We start from the raw sequence: 15,817 nt of genomic DNA, 5'->3' as shown, positions 1-15,817 counted from the left end.
TCTCTGGGGTTGGGGAATCCATAACCTGAGGGTATATAGATTGAGAGTGAGAGGGGAAAGATTTAAAAGGTACATGAGGAGCAATTTTTTAACACAGACGGTGGTGTGTATATGGTATACGTTGCTGGAAGAAATGGTTGAGTCAGGTACAATAGTATCACGTAAGAAGCACTTGGATAGATATATGGAGGCGGCAGGGCTTAGAGGGATATGAGCCAAATACAGGAAGATGGAACAATCTGGGTGGGCACTCTGGTCACCAACGACTCATTGGGCTGAAGGGCCTGGATCTTATGTTGTATTGCTCAACCACTCTGTGCTTGGTCACATTGCTAAACACTTCAAAACCAGAATAAGTGTGATAAACTTTTAGTTAGGAAACTACTCTGCATCTTATGCTCAATGTCAACCTGAATAATTTATAGAGCTTCATCTGTGGAAATAAAAAGCAGAGTTTGTAGAAGGTGTAGAATAATTGGTATGACATTCCTATAACAAGTGAGTCTAATTCCATATGGAACTGCGAAAAGGTAAACACTGGCAGACTCACTCCTCAGTTCAGATGTCAACACAAGATTGGGAGTAAGCCACAGATCCCTTGAGATAAAATAACATCTTACACACATATTTACTTCACTTAATGGGTGCAATGCTCACTATTGATATCAAATTGGAAATCACTGATAAAATCCCAAAATTAGGACATCCTTCTTGTAGGAAAAAGCAATTTTACTCATTTTATGAAATGCTATAACCATAGGCAGTCAGGAGTAATAAAAGTCATGAAGTCCATTAAGGTGGGTTCTCCATGTCTGCTTTCGAGGGGGTGAGGAAGAGGAGGCAGTGTTAGCAATAATTTGGGAATGGGAACATAGCTATGGGATGGAGTGGATAGTCTCCAGTTTAGATACGTCCTCCCAACCAAGAATGAAGTGGAATTATGGTGCCCTCCGGCAGTGGATGATCTTATGATCAGTGGCAGGCAGTGGAGTTGCAAATTGAGAGTGCTGTGAGCCATAACTTTCAATTCACTTAAGCTGTGATCTATACTGAGGACCAGTGGAAGCAAAACTTTCTGAGTTACGATTACATAGAATGAACTTTAATGCAAAAATATGATATTACAGGAAAGCACTTTAAATCAAAGTTCACTGCTATCAACAAGATGTGCTATTCAACTGAATTAAATGTAATGTACAAACTTTTGATCCCGTTTCTATAGAAAAGTAAGTAATGGGCACTACGTATTTTATGGTGCCATCACATGCAAGAAATAAGTTGAAGAAAGATACTAATACCAACAGGAATTGACTCAAGAAATGCCATGTCCAAAATACTAATGGATGGGTCTTCAACAGGAAATAAGCACAAACAGGCATAGTACTTCAAAACACGTCCAAAGTTACATCCTACATGTGCATAAGCATATACAAGGGTACAAGTGATATTTTCTAATCCAGTTTTTAGACTAGAGATGTGTAATTTTGTGTGCTATGCTCCTGTTAGTGTTGATGTATTTGCTTTACTCTTCTTACTTGTTAATTATTGGTTTGCTTCTGGGATAGAAAATTCATTTGCAGTGAATCAGATATAATGATTTCCAGGACCAAATTAAGGACCAGTCCTACTCAAACCCAGAGTTTCAAAAAACTCAGTTCCTGTTCCTAATTATCAGTGATTTCTACAGGAAAGTGTGTGTAAATATCAACTAAAAACAGTCCAAATATGAACAAGTTACCATCTTGGCTCAAACTTCATGCTTGTCACTTAGATAAGTATCCAGACAACTGAAAAGGCCAACACATTAACAAATAAAAATTTATAGCCATCAAGAATCGAATCTATGAATATCTTTTTACGAGTGCTTCTATTTGCTCAGGGCAACTTGTCAGGACTGCTGGGGAAGGAGAGGGATATGGTGTAAAATGTAATGACTCAAACAATTGTAACTCTTCTGGATGTAAACTTGACCACTTCGGAATCCATTTGCCTGTTATACCAAATATACATACTTTCACAACATTATGTCAATTACTTACTATAGGTGAACGAAATGTGCTAATTATAGCAATCCATAATGTCATGAGACAAACAAGCACAATGAATTTAACTTTGCTCTGTGTGAACTAATGACTGAGGTTGTCACTTCACAAATCTAACCCCCTGTGCATTACTCATAATGCACAGAAATACTGAAGACCAAACAAGTTCTTCTTCTTTTGCAGAAAACACCTCAATAGGGTTAACAATAACCTTTTTTGTTGAAGAAAGCTTCTTTTGTTAAGATTGATTTGCTCAATTAAGGTGAACTAAAAATAATGACACAAACAATGGTGATGACATATCATCAAATTCTGATTTTCTAGAGTCTGCGATCATCTTTATGTCACAAATGTATACTTGTTGAGCACATTTTCACAAAGCTATTCCAAAATAAAATGCTGGAAACACTCAGCATGTCAGGCACATCAGTGATAAGTAAAACAGTTGACACTTTAGGTCAAAGTCCCTTCATCAGAATTACGAAACAATCCTAAATCCTAGACGAGATATTTTGGATTACATATTGATCAAGTGACAGACTAAATGAAAGGACTAACAAAATGATGGCATCAAACTAGGGCAGGATAAACAAATGAGGTATTGGAAACATGAGTGTCCAATTTTTGCAACTAAAAGTGACTTTAAATTCCAAAATGGCATCTACCCTGTGCGTCACATCCGAACCTCCACTGATAAAAGCATTAATGTTGAAACCATTGACTTATTAGCATGCTGCACTAATACTCTCTCTAAGTAGAGATGCTTTGCTGGCTTATTTCTTCTAGTTATTAGTCAAATCTACAAGGACTCAATATTTTCAAAAGTTATTCCATGTTATTAAAAACTCCAGAGTCTATTGTCGTAAATATTGAAGGATCTTTCTATGATCTCAAGGCTTCAGTTCAAAGTTCAAAGTAAATTTATTATCAAAGTATACACTGTATATGTCACCATATACAATCCTGAGATTAATTTTCTTGCAGGCATTCACAGTAAATATAAGAAACACAATAGAATCAATGAAGACTGCACTCAACAGGACTTGTAAACAACCAGTGTGCAGAAGACAACAAACTGTGCAAATACAAAAAGAAAGAAAAAAAGCAATAACTGACCATATTGCAACTTGTGATTCCATTGGCCCATTTATAAATTGAGGAGATTCAATAGGATAGATGGAAAACTATCCACATTAAAATAAAAATCTTATCCTTAGCAATGCATGCAAAATGAGGAGGAACTCAGCAGGCTAGGCAGCATCCACGGAAAAGAGTAACCAGTCAATGCTATGGACTGTCCAGTCCCCCTTTTTTTCCCTTTTTTTATAGAGTGTGGTTTTCTTCCACTTCTCATTTTAAAAATTTAAAGTTTTTTTCTCTCTCTATCAATTGATAAGAGGAGAATTAGCTGTCTTCTTTTTTTATTATATACTACATATTAGCTTAATACTATGTATGATTTTGATCATGTCTATTTCACTTTCTGTTTGTATTGTTATTGATGTATATATTTGAGATAATTCTCCCCTTGTTTGTATACATGCTCTTTTTAAATCAATAAAAAGATTAATAAGGAAAGAAAGAAGAAGAAGTTAATGCTTCAGGCTGGGATCCTTCATCAGGACTCGACTGCTTACTCTTTTCCATAGATGCTGCCTGGCCTGATGAGTTCCTCCAGCATTTTGTGTGCATTGCTTAAATTTCCAGCATCTGCAGATCTTCTCTTGTTTGAGATTGGAATCTTATCCTTAATTTAATTCTTATTCGCAATGTCTGCAAACTGAAAGCATTTTTTAAAAAATATTTTAAAATTTCCTTCCTACTAACAATAGCCATCAATAAACCAAAAACTGATCTAATTAAAAAATATGAAAATAGGAAATTTGAAGGTACTTCACTAACATTTTTTTTCTTAAAACTGTTAAAAAAAATAAGGCAAATATAATTAAATAGGCAGTTAGATAAGTTTGAGCTAACAAAGAAGCATAAACAAAGTGATGTTATTTAATCTGATTGAAATTTTGATCAAATTACAAATAAGGCGGACAGAAGGAATGCAGCAGATTATGCTTATATGGGTTTTAGAGAAACTGAAGTCTGTGAAATTAATGAGCTAGTTGTAGTATGAGTATGAAATTTGTTTTCCTAACGAAAATAGAATGGAGAGTAATTGGCAGTTATTTTTCAAACATCAAGAATGACAGATATCAGTGTTCCTCAGGTGTAGGAGCTGAGGCCCTGCTCATTTTGATATGGGCATCCAGGGTAAAATTGCTAACTCTGCAGAGGACTTAAACCTTGATAGTGATAAACTATAAGATGATATAGATAGGCAGAATGTGTACATAAATGCTAGAATTTGAGAAAACGATTATTGTGAGATGATACTCCTTGGCAGAGTGTACCTGGAGAAGGATGGGCTCCGCCAGGTTTCAGATGCCCAAGACCAATGAGCATACCAAAAAAAAAGCTTGTCATGACAGCGCCCTGACGACTCCACCAGGAGTTAAGGGCGCGCACACACACACACTTACTCATTCCTTGGCAGAAAAAGTAAATAGAAGCAATATGGTCTAAGTAGTAAAATTCTAATGGTGTGCACTAACAATGGGAAGCTGGGTACATATGTGCCTAAATTTGAAAGGGATGGGGGATGGTGAAAGTGGCTAATAAATATTTTGAATCGTAGAAGTATACAGCTACAGAACCAAGCCCTTTTGCTCAGTGTAGCCATGCCGAACATTGATCAACATTAATCCCAATCACCAGCACTTCTTCTGTAGACTTCTCTGCCTTCATTATTGAAGTGCTCGTCCAGATAAATATTGTGAAAATTCCCTTTTCGCCATCCACTCAGACAAGGCATTCCAGATTCCAATTACGGCCTCGGTAAAAGGAACTGTTCCTCATATCCACTCAAAATCTCTTCCCTTTCACCCTAAACCTGTGCTAGATGGTTTTTGACACCTCTGTTATGGGGAAAGGTTTTCTTTTATCTACCCTGTCCATGTCCTTCATAATTTTGTATACTTCAGCTCTATCTCCTTTCAGCGCCTTTCATTCAAAGGGAGACACTCTGAGCTTCTCAAGTCTCTCCTCATTCCAGGCAGCTGGTAAATCACTGCTGCATTATCCCCTTCATAGTGAATGGTGACCAGTATTACATACAGTTATGACCTAACCAAACTTGTAGTGTAGTAATTACCTATATATAAATCAAATGCCCTCTTCACCTCTTTGTGTTACCATCACCTATTTCCGAATCCTCTGAATTACAACAGAGAAGTAGAATGTAAATGTAAATGTTAATTAGGCCCCAAGGAGAGGTATCCACCTCTGACATCTCTCACTCCTTTCTCAATTTCTCTGTCTCCATATCTGGAGATAGACAGTCTACTGATATATTTTAAAAACTTAAAGACTATCTAGACTATACCTCATGACACCCACCATCCCCTTTTCTTATTACCTCCATCTCAACTACATCTGTTCTCAGGATGTAGCTTTCCATTCCGGAACATCTGAGATATACTCCTTCTTCAAAAGAAAGTGGTGTTACTCCCTCTATCATTGATGCTGTCCCCACCCGCATCTCTTCCATTTCCTAGATGTCCACCCTCATGCTATCTTCCAACTGCATTAACAGGGATAGAGTTCCTCTTGTCCTTACCTACCAACCCACAAGCCTCCATACCAGCACATCATTCTCTGTAGCTTCCACTATCTTCAACAGGATTCCACCACTGAACACTTCTTTATCCCCCCCCCTATTTTCTGCTTTCGATAGATATCACTCTCTCCGTAACTTCCTTATCCTTGTCCATTTGTCCCTTCCCATTTACCCCTGCTCATTCACTTCTTCCCTCACCACTATTCAGGACCCCAAACAGACCTTCCTGGTGAGGCAACTTTTTACTTGTGAGTCTGTAAAGGTTACCCACTGTATCTGGTGCAGCTTCCTCTACATTGGTGTGACCTGACATAGATTGAGGACCTTTGCTCCATCCACAACAGGCAGGATTTCCTAGGAGCAAACCACTTTAATTCCACTCCCTTTTCCATTCCAACATGTCAGTCCATGGCCTCTTCTACCTTCACAATGAGGCCACTCTTAGATACTTAAACTGGACATGGATAAGGTAGCCTCCAACCTGATGGCATGCACATCAATTTCCCTAACCTCCAGTAATTTCACTGCTTGCCCCTTCTATCTCTTTCCATTCCTCATTCTGGATCCCCTCTTACCCCTTCCATTCTCCTCACTTGCCTATTACTTCCCTCTGGTCCCTCATCCTTCCCTTTCTCCCATAATCTATTCTCCACTCCTCTAAGATTCCTTCTTCTTCAACCCCTTACGGTTCACTTCCTAGCTTCTTATTTTATCCCCCTCACCCACATCCTACCTTCCGCCCAGCGTGGCTTCACCTATCAGCTGTCATCCTCCCCACCCCTCCCATATTCTTATTCTGGCTTCTTCCCCCTGCCTTTATACTTTATTGTCACCAAACAATTGGTACTGGAACGTACAATCATCACAGCGATATTTGATTCTGCACTTCCCACTCCCTGGATTACAAATATTCAATATTAAAAATAGTAAAAATTAGTAAATAGTAAAAATTTAAATTATAAATCATAAATAGAAAATAGAAAAATGGTAGTGCAAAAAAAAACGAGAGGCAGGTCCGGATAATTGGAGGATACGGCCCAGATCCGGGTCAGGATCCGTTCAACAGTCTTCTCACAGTTGGAAAGAAGCTGTTCCCAAATCTGGCTGTACGAGTCTTCAAGCTCCTGAGCCTTCTCCCAGAGGGAAGAGGGACGAAAAGTGTGTTGGCTGGGTGGGTCGTGTCCTTGATTATTTTCCAGTCCTGAAGAAGGGTCTCAGTCCTGACCTGCTGAATTCCTTCAGCATTTTGTGTGTGTTACTCTGGATTTCCAGCATCACAAAATCATTTGTATTTAGGACACAAAGCAGAGCATTGAGTGTATTCATGATCACCAAATGTTCAGACGTGAAGGAAAAAAAGACTAGATGTCTGGAAAGCAGACAAGATATATCTGGATTCCAGGGAGGTAAGGTTATACTAGATAAACTGCCTTAGTCTTGGTCTGTCTTGTGTTTCTGTGATATCATACTGGAGGAACATCGTATCATTTTTTAATGCATGCATTTCTAAATGACAATAAATGAGGACAGAGTGTCCCCATAATCTAAAATCTAACTTCACTGCCTAGAACTCACAAGCTATAGGGGTAGTGGAAACAAAGTCAATTAGAACTCTTATAGGAGAATTAGATAAGCACACAAGAGAGAGAAAAAATGCTACTCCATGGTAAAAGAACAGGGCAAGGATTCTGATGGTTATGTTCTTTTTGGAAATGGTCGAAGAGTCAATGGGCCAATTCAATGCCTTCTGTGGCATAAGAATTCTATGAACCTACAATTTTTGCCTGGATCTGTTCTGCACATGAACAAGTACCCATCATTACTGGGGCCAACTCAATACAAAAATAGCAACAGCCAATTCCTTCAGAGAAAATAGGAAAGATTAACATTAATGTATCATTTGTTAAATAATTGAAACAGTCACTGTTTTATATTGCAAGCTTCAGCTTGGAAAAGTTATCATATTTCTTATCTTACTCTACCAACATAAAATCTCACATATCAGCAAACTGGAGGTATAAACCACAGCTGAAAATTTCATCTCGCTTCGAGCCTCATGATACTGTGAAAATATCCAGAGAGGGCAGTTTAAGACTCTTGGAGGTTAACACTATATGAGACTTGGACTGCTAAACCACACTGAAAAAGCTTTGGTGTCCTAGATCTGACTGATACCTAAACCAGCCTGGAATTCATGAAAAAAAAAGATGTTGTTTCTCAGTCTCATAAACCTTTCAACCTTTGTATTCTGAATGATAGCTTAAGCTAGTCTTTTGAGCATTTAGCCTTAGTGAGTGAACCAAAATGTTTTCCAGTTCCTGATTAGGGGTAACTGGAAAACATTCTGGTTCACTCACTAAGGCTAAATGCTCAATAACTCTGCCAACAAATGATCAGGTGCAATGCCACACTCCATTCTAGCTACTTTATTTCAGTCACACAAGAAGCCCAGCTACTATTTCCTGTAATTTTTCTGAATGTGAATTACATGACTTCTTGATAGTTAAAAAGTACAGCCAAATACCAACAAGTGATATTGTCTTTTCCAGCTGCTGCTCGTTACTCTGATTGAAAACATTTTAAGAATTAGTGCAAAATAAAACCAAGTTCTATCTAGCAGCCAGAGATTTGTAGATGCAGAAATGGAAAGCAAATCAGATTAGAATCAACCTCTGCCAATTCATCTTTTAAAAAATAATAATTCTTTTAATTCAGTTTAAAGCACTTTGCTTTAAATATTAATTTATTTAAATGTAATTTGATATATCAAATCATATGCAATTCACATGCCTGATCTGACTAGCTTACGTGATCATTTGAGGTCAGCTACAATGGGCAACCTATTTTGAGCTACGTGTTGCCACGGGAGCAGACCCAACCTGCTAGGAAGGGAGGGCATGAATAACGAACTGACTGTAATTATTTTTGCATTAAAAGGTATGTCTTAACAAAAAAGATTGATTTTGGCCAACTGAGCAGCAAGACTTTTTAATCTGCAAAAGCAGCTTTCTCTTGGTCAGTAACAGTAAACACAAGTGAAAACCCAATAGTCTGTTTAGATGTCTCCAATGCAGAATGATTTCTCGAATCAGAGCTCCCATTTGAAAAGCAGGGTTTGTGCAAATTCATTGCCTTCATGGAGAAAGCAATTGAAACAACATTAGTAAAGGATTAAGAACTAAAGGCATGAAGAGATACCCTTTAGAGCTTGGAGCTTACCGTCCATGGATACACATTTTATCAAAAGGACAGTCAGAAATGCAGAAAGAGTGGCATTGGTCATTGGTAAAAAATGAAATCATATCATTAGAAAGAGGTGACATAGGGTTGGGTGATGTTGAATCATTCGGGCTAGAGCCAAGGAACTGAAGGGGTATAAAGACCCTGGAGGGAGTTATATACAGCTCCCAAAAATTAGCACAGATGTGGTCTACAAATTACAATGGGACATAGAAAATGCATACTAAAAGGGCAATGCTACAATAGTCATGGGGGATTTCAATATGCAGGTAGACTGGGAAAGTCACATTGGTGCTGGATTCTAAGAGTGGGAATTTGTAGAATGCCTACAAGATGGCTTCTTAGAGCAGCTCATGCTTGAGCCCACTGGGGGTTGGGGTGGGGAGAAATCAGATACTCTGGATTGGGTGTTGTGCAATGAACTGGAATTGATTAGAGACCTTAAGGTAAAAGAATCCTTAGGGGAAATTAATCATAATATGATTGAATTCACCCTGAAATTTGAGAAAGAGAAGCTAAAGCCAGTATTACCAAGGAGTAAAGGGAATTACAGAGACATAAGAGAAGCTGGCCAGAATTGATTGGAAAAGAACACTGGCAGGGATGATGGCAAAGTAGCAATGACTGGAATTCTGGAAGCAATTTAGAAGGCACAGGATATGTACATCCCAAAGAGGAAGAGGTATTCTAAAGGAATGATGACACAACTGTGGCTAACGAGAGGTCAAAACAAGCATAAAAGCCAAGGAGAGAGTACATAATAGAGCAAAAATTAGTGGGAGGATGGGAAGCTTTTAAATACCAACAGAAGGCAACTAAAAAAATCATTAAGGAGGTAAAGATAGAATATAAAAGTAAGCTAGCCAATAATATTGAAGAGGATACCAAAAGATTCTTCAGATACATAAAGTGTAAAAGAGAAACGAGAGTGGATATCAGACCGCTGGAAAACAATGCTGTAGAGGTAGTAGTAAACTGGGACAAGGAAATGATGGACTAATTGAATAAATATTTTGCATCAGCCTTCACTGTTGAAGACACTAGCAGTATGGTGGAAGTCCCAGGTGTCAGGTAGATAAGTCAGCTGGACCAGATGGTGTATACCCCAGGGTTCTGAAAGGGGTGGCTGAAGAGATTGTGAAGGCATTAGTAATGACCTTTCAAGAATCACTAGATTCTGGAATGGTTCCAGAATACTGGAAAATTGCAAATGTCACTCCACTCTTCAAGAAGGGAGGGAAGCAGAAGAAAAGAAATTATAGGCCAGTTAGTCTGACCTCAGTGGTTGGGAAGATGTTGGAATTGATTGTTAAGAATGTAGTTTCAGGGTATTTGGCAGCACATGATAAAATAGGCCGTTGTCAACATGGTTCCCTCAAAGGAAAATCTTGTCTGACAAATCTGTTGGAATTCTTTGAAGACATAACAAGCAGGCTAGACAAAGAAGAATCGGTTGAAGTTGCGTACTTGGATTTTCAGGAGGCCTTTGACAAGGTATCACCCATGAGACTGCTTAACAAGCTACAAGTCCATAGTATTACAGGAAAGATTCTAGCATGGATAAAGCAGTGGCTGATTGGCAGCAGGCAAAGAATGGGAATAAAGGGAGCCTTTTCTGGTCCACAGGGGTCTGTGCTGGGATGGATTCTTTTAACGTTATATGTCAATGATTTGGATGATGGAATTGATGGCCTTGTTGCGAAGTTTGCAGATGATGCGAAGATTGGTGGAGGGGCAGGTAGTTTTGAGGGAATAGAGAGGCTACCGAAGGACGTTGACAGATTAGGAAAATGGGCAAAGTGGCAGGTAGAATACGGGGTCAGGAAATGCATGGTCATACACTTTGGTAGAAGACATCAAAGGGACGGCTATTTTCTAAATGGAGAGAAAATTCAAAACTCTGAAGGTGCAAGGGATCGTGGGAATCCTTATGCAGGATTCCTCAAAGGTTAGTTTGTAGTTTGAGTCTGTGGTGAGGAACATTAAATGCAATGTTAGCTTTCATTTCAAGAGGACTCAAATATAAAAGCAAGGATGTAAGGTTGAGACTCTGTAAAGCACTGGTGAAGCCTCACTTGGAATATTGTGAGCAGTTTTGGGCCCTTTATCTTAGAAGGGACGTGCTGAAACCGGGGAGGGTTCAAAGGAGGCTCACAATAATGATTCCAAATGATTCCAGGTTTCAATGGCTTGTCATATGAATAGCGTTTAATAGCTCTGGGCCTGTATTCACAGGATTTCAGAAGAATGAGGGGTGACCTCATTGAAACCTATCAAATGGTGAAAAGGCTTGACAGAATGGATGTGGAGAGGATGTTTCCTATGGTGGGAGAGTCTACGACCAGAGGACACTGCCTCAGAATGGAGGGGCATCCTTTTAGAATGGAGATGAGAAGGAATTTCTTTCACCAGAGAGTGGTGAATCAGTGGAATTTGTTGCCACAGGCAGCTGTGGAGGCCAAGTCTGTATATATATTTAAGGCAGGGGTTGATAGACTCTTGATTGGTCAGGGCATGAAGAGATACTGGAGGGAAGGCAGGAGACTGGGGCTGAGAGGAAAAATGGATCAGCCATGATGAAATGGAGGAGCAGACTCGATGGGCCAAATGGCCTAATTCTGCTCCTATATATTATGGTCTTATGGTTTAATTAACTAAAATCATGGCGCTTCCAGGAAGGTTGTTAAGCTTCCTCTATCCTGTCCAGCTTCCCTTGAATGGTCCAATATATGTATCTTTCTACATGTTTATTCTCGAGTAGACCAGCCAAAGGTCATTATTCAGCAGTGCAGGAAAGAATGTGTACCGGTACTTCTCTGACTACTCCACTAATTGCCTTCTGTGCACTATTGAACAAATTGGTGGAGCTTCCTTGACCCTAAGAATGAGGCTAGTCTAAGTTCAGCACCCAGAAATGGAAGCAGGCAGGCAGGAAATAGCAGGCTACATGTTACTGTTTCATAGGAAAGACAAATATTCATGATCTTTACTACCTCAACATAGAATAATTGCGGTATTTTATCTCATTTTATTAAATAGTATCTCAAAGCGATTGTAAGTAAATGTTTTCTTCAGATTTGATTTTTAAGTTGTATTTGGATTACACCACACAGGATAGGTAGTACAAAACATTTTTTTTGTTTCCAGGTTTGTCCATTATAAGCTGCTTTTGGGTTATTTTGCTATTAATTTTTATTTATAATTAAGATCAGGTCAAAGGACATGAGATTGCTTAAATTGCATTGTTTGCTATGGCAGTTGGACAAAGAAATGTAGGGTGAGAAAGCCTGAATGGAAATTACACAACTTTTCTGTGTAAACACTAATTAGGGGTACACTTAAAAGTTTAATTGTCTTTCACTTAAGTAGCAACATACAATGTTTTACCAGACTTTCCACCTAACAAGTGTAGAAGCAGATGCAAATGAGGTTACTAAGTTGATACAGCAGTGCAGTACCAGTGATCTGCAATGGTAAAGGTAAACCTCTATCCATTCAAAACCTATCTTGGAAATTAACAGTTCAACTGATAGCACAGTACTTTCCCATTAGTATTCTTTTTAATGTCAAAATCTTACAAAGAATCCAAAGCAATTGTATTTGACTAGTTTGCTAAAATTCCCCAAACACCCTGAAAACAGAACCAGAATATCACCTTTTATTGTAATTGTGCTAGTCACTCTTCCACTGTGCATGTAAATATTTTGTAAGTAAACATTTAAAGTTCCAAGGATAAAATGATCAGTAAAGCACAAAATCTTTTTTACAGTTCATATTTTAGGTGAAATCAAGATGGCAATAATGTGAGATGTCAAGTCCTGAGACATTTTTTTTAATTTTAAAAGTTCAGGGTCTAGATTGAGCAGTTGGGTTCATACAAAGCTGGACACAGATATGAACAACTTGCATCATGACTCAAAAATTCACCACAAGGTTAACCTCAGAGAAAAGTTGCCTACCATATATAGCATCATGTACTTTAAATTTCCAGATTAAAAATCAGATTAAGAGTGGGGCAGCAGAAATGCATTACTTTTAGCACCAAGTTTGTAGAAATGATATCAATAGCAGAACAAACAATATAAGAATTTTGCTAATGAAAGTAAACTGAGATCATCAAATATGTCGACCAACTCATTCAATGTAGTGTAAAGTGATATTGCTTTGAGACTAACAGATACAGTCCAGCCAATACTTTACTGTAGACAAAAGCTGCCTTTACTGCAGCTGGTAAGAGGCTTTAATTTCATTATTCTCAATGGGATTTAACCAAATTGTCCAATGTAAAGGAACAACAGTAACATGCCATTATCCAACTCATTCTCTTTAGGGGTAATATTTAACAAAAATATTTAAAAACTATATAATGGTCAGTAACACTTTAATTAAATTAATATTCTTACACTGCTTTCATGTTGTTCTCCGGCAAAAGAGGGATCTCCAGGACTTTGGTGTTGCCACATATTTTCTCATAGCTGGTGGTTGAGACTGTCTTGCCAGTGATGCGATGGACTTGGTAAAAGGCATGTGGCCTTAGGAGTCGCTCATCTGCTGTTCCAATAAATATGTGCAGGCTTAAAGGTGTGTTCTCCATGTAGCCATGCAGCTGATAAGAGACAAGATAACATGTTGGTTTGTTCAAGATAAAAGCTACATTAAATCCTTACAGGCCTCACTCAACATAAAAATGAAGGTAGGCTAGAAAAGCTTTTAATCATAATTCCTAATATCATCATTGTTTTTAAAACAACAGACCATTCTCATTTAGAATATACAGTTTGTATTGCAATACAATCACAAATGGAATTCCTACACGTTCCTTCACTTCAGAGCTCTCCTATAATAACTTGAAAGTACTGATGTGGTGAATTCAACACTTCTTTAAATCTTTCCATTGATCCATTGGCAGGATGAAGGAACCAACATCAGCATCCTCTCTTAGGCACAGATCTCTAGCACCAAGGCTCTTATTATAGACAGTGAGTTCTGATGGACAGGCTACCTCATTCAAAAGTCCAACAATAAGAATCCGATATCAAGCTCCGTTGTAACAAGAGATAACCAGACGGTTATGGGTTTTATCAAAGCCAGCTTGAAAAAAAAGTTACATGTTCACCTACTTCCTGGGAATCCTTGGCCTGTGAAGGAACATTTGGGAAGATGAAGATGTGATGGTTCGGAGTTCCATATCCACAAATCTCTAAACTCAAAAGAGGATTTTAAGCCCTAACTGATATAATTATTTACAGGTATCCTCACTATAGGGGCAGTATACTGTATCAACCTACTCTTCAAAGACTAGCTTACTTTCCTCGTTGCCCACGGGAATGGTACCGGAGGATTGGAGGGAGGCGAATGTTGTTCCCTTGTTCAAAAAAGGTAGTAGGGATAGTCCGGGTAATTATAGACCAGTGAGCCTTACGTCTGTGGTGGGAAAGCTGTTGGAAAAGATTCTTAGAGATAGGATCTATAGGCACTTAGAGAATCATGGTCTGATCAGGGACAGTCAGCATGGCTTTGTGAAGGGTAGATCGTGTCTAACAAGCCTGATGGAGTTCTTTGAGGAGGTGACCAGGCATATAGATGAGGGTAGTGCAGTGGATGTGATCTATACGGATTTTAGTAAGGCATTTGACAAGGTTCCACACGGTAGGATTATTCAGAAAGTTAGAAGGCATGGGATCCAGGGAAGTTTGGCCAGGTGGATTCAGAATTGGCTTGCCTGCAGAAGGCAGAGGATGGTGGAGGAGGGAGTACATTCAGATTGGAGGATTGTGACTAGTGGTGTCCCATGATAGAGGTGTACAAGATAATAAGAAGAATAGATAGAGTGGATAGCCACCGCCTCTTCCCCAGGGCACCACTGCTCAATACAAGAGGACATGGCTTTAAGGTAAAGGGTGGGAAGTTCAAGGGGGATATTAGAGGAAGGTTTTTTACTCAGAGAGTGGTTGGTGCGTGGAATGTACTGCCTGAGTCAGTGGTGGAGGCAGATACACTAGTGAAGTTTAGGAGACTACTAGACAGGTATATGGAGGAATCTAAGGTGGGGGCTTATATGGGAGGCAGGGTTTGAGGGTCGGCACAACATTGTGGGCCGAAGGGCCTGTACTGTGCTGTACTATTCTATCTATTCTATTTCCTATTTACTCTTTGCAATGAGTTCTAGCTGCCAATACCCACTGCTTGAGTGGCGGGTCCACCACCCCCCACCTCACAAAGGAGGAGTTTAAGAAGTAGTTTAAACACAGTAAATTTGATTTTCAATGATGTACATTTAAATTTAAACAAACAGTTCTTAACATACATTTAAAGCTCACAGAGGATTTCTGATTTATAAAAGATTTAAGAATTACAAATTATTTACAAACTATAAAGGTCTTATAAACAATGAGAAAATACCAACAAGTTGTAGACAAATAAGTCATCTGTCGCAGAAACCAAAGGATGAGGAATGAATTCTAGTTCTTCTCTCTGTCATCCTGTATTTCTGTCATTCTTCTTGTCATTCCCAATAATCCCAATGCTTCCAAATAATTATACTATTTTGATATTAGATAACATAATTTGCAGATAATGTTTTATGGGACAAATTTCCACAGATAGTCTAAAAGCTTCTGTGGACAATGGTACAAGTAACTTTGCTGTAGTTGCCTGGTTTAACAAAGGCCATTTAACATAGCACCATTGTCTTGTGTTTAGCTAATGCAGACAAGATATCTCATTGTCACTTCACTTTGCAAACCACATTTCTTAGCCGTCAGACCAAGTGTCCTTTAACTTCAAACAGGTTACTGATTGTAATTTACATTAAGAGCTGAAGACTGGTTCTTATTTACAAAAAGAAGTTCAGCAAGGAATATTT

The 15,817-nt window shown here is 38.6% G+C and overlaps 1 protein-coding gene across 3 annotated transcripts in view; it reads right to left on the bottom strand.

Moving 5' to 3' along the window:
* nfatc2a (nuclear factor of activated T cells 2a) overlaps positions 1-15,817 on the bottom strand; it is a 147,340-nt gene that overhangs the window by 102,914 nt on the left and 28,609 nt on the right. For all 3 annotated transcript variants that reach the window (XM_072239880.1, XM_072239888.1, XM_072239895.1), the window contains exon 4: positions 13,356-13,558. In XM_072239880.1, the coding sequence (XP_072095981.1) occupies positions 13,356-13,558 (203 nt within the window). The remainder of the gene's footprint in view (positions 1-13,355; positions 13,559-15,817) is intronic.

The sequence above is a fragment of the Mobula birostris genome, chromosome 2 (genome assembly GCF_030028105.1).
Source record: "Mobula birostris isolate sMobBir1 chromosome 2, sMobBir1.hap1, whole genome shotgun sequence".
NCBI classification, from domain to species: Eukaryota; Metazoa; Chordata; class Chondrichthyes; order Myliobatiformes; family Myliobatidae; genus Mobula; species Mobula birostris.
The sequence above is the reverse complement of the archived record's forward strand: the minus strand, read 5'-3'. Positions and strand labels throughout refer to the sequence as shown.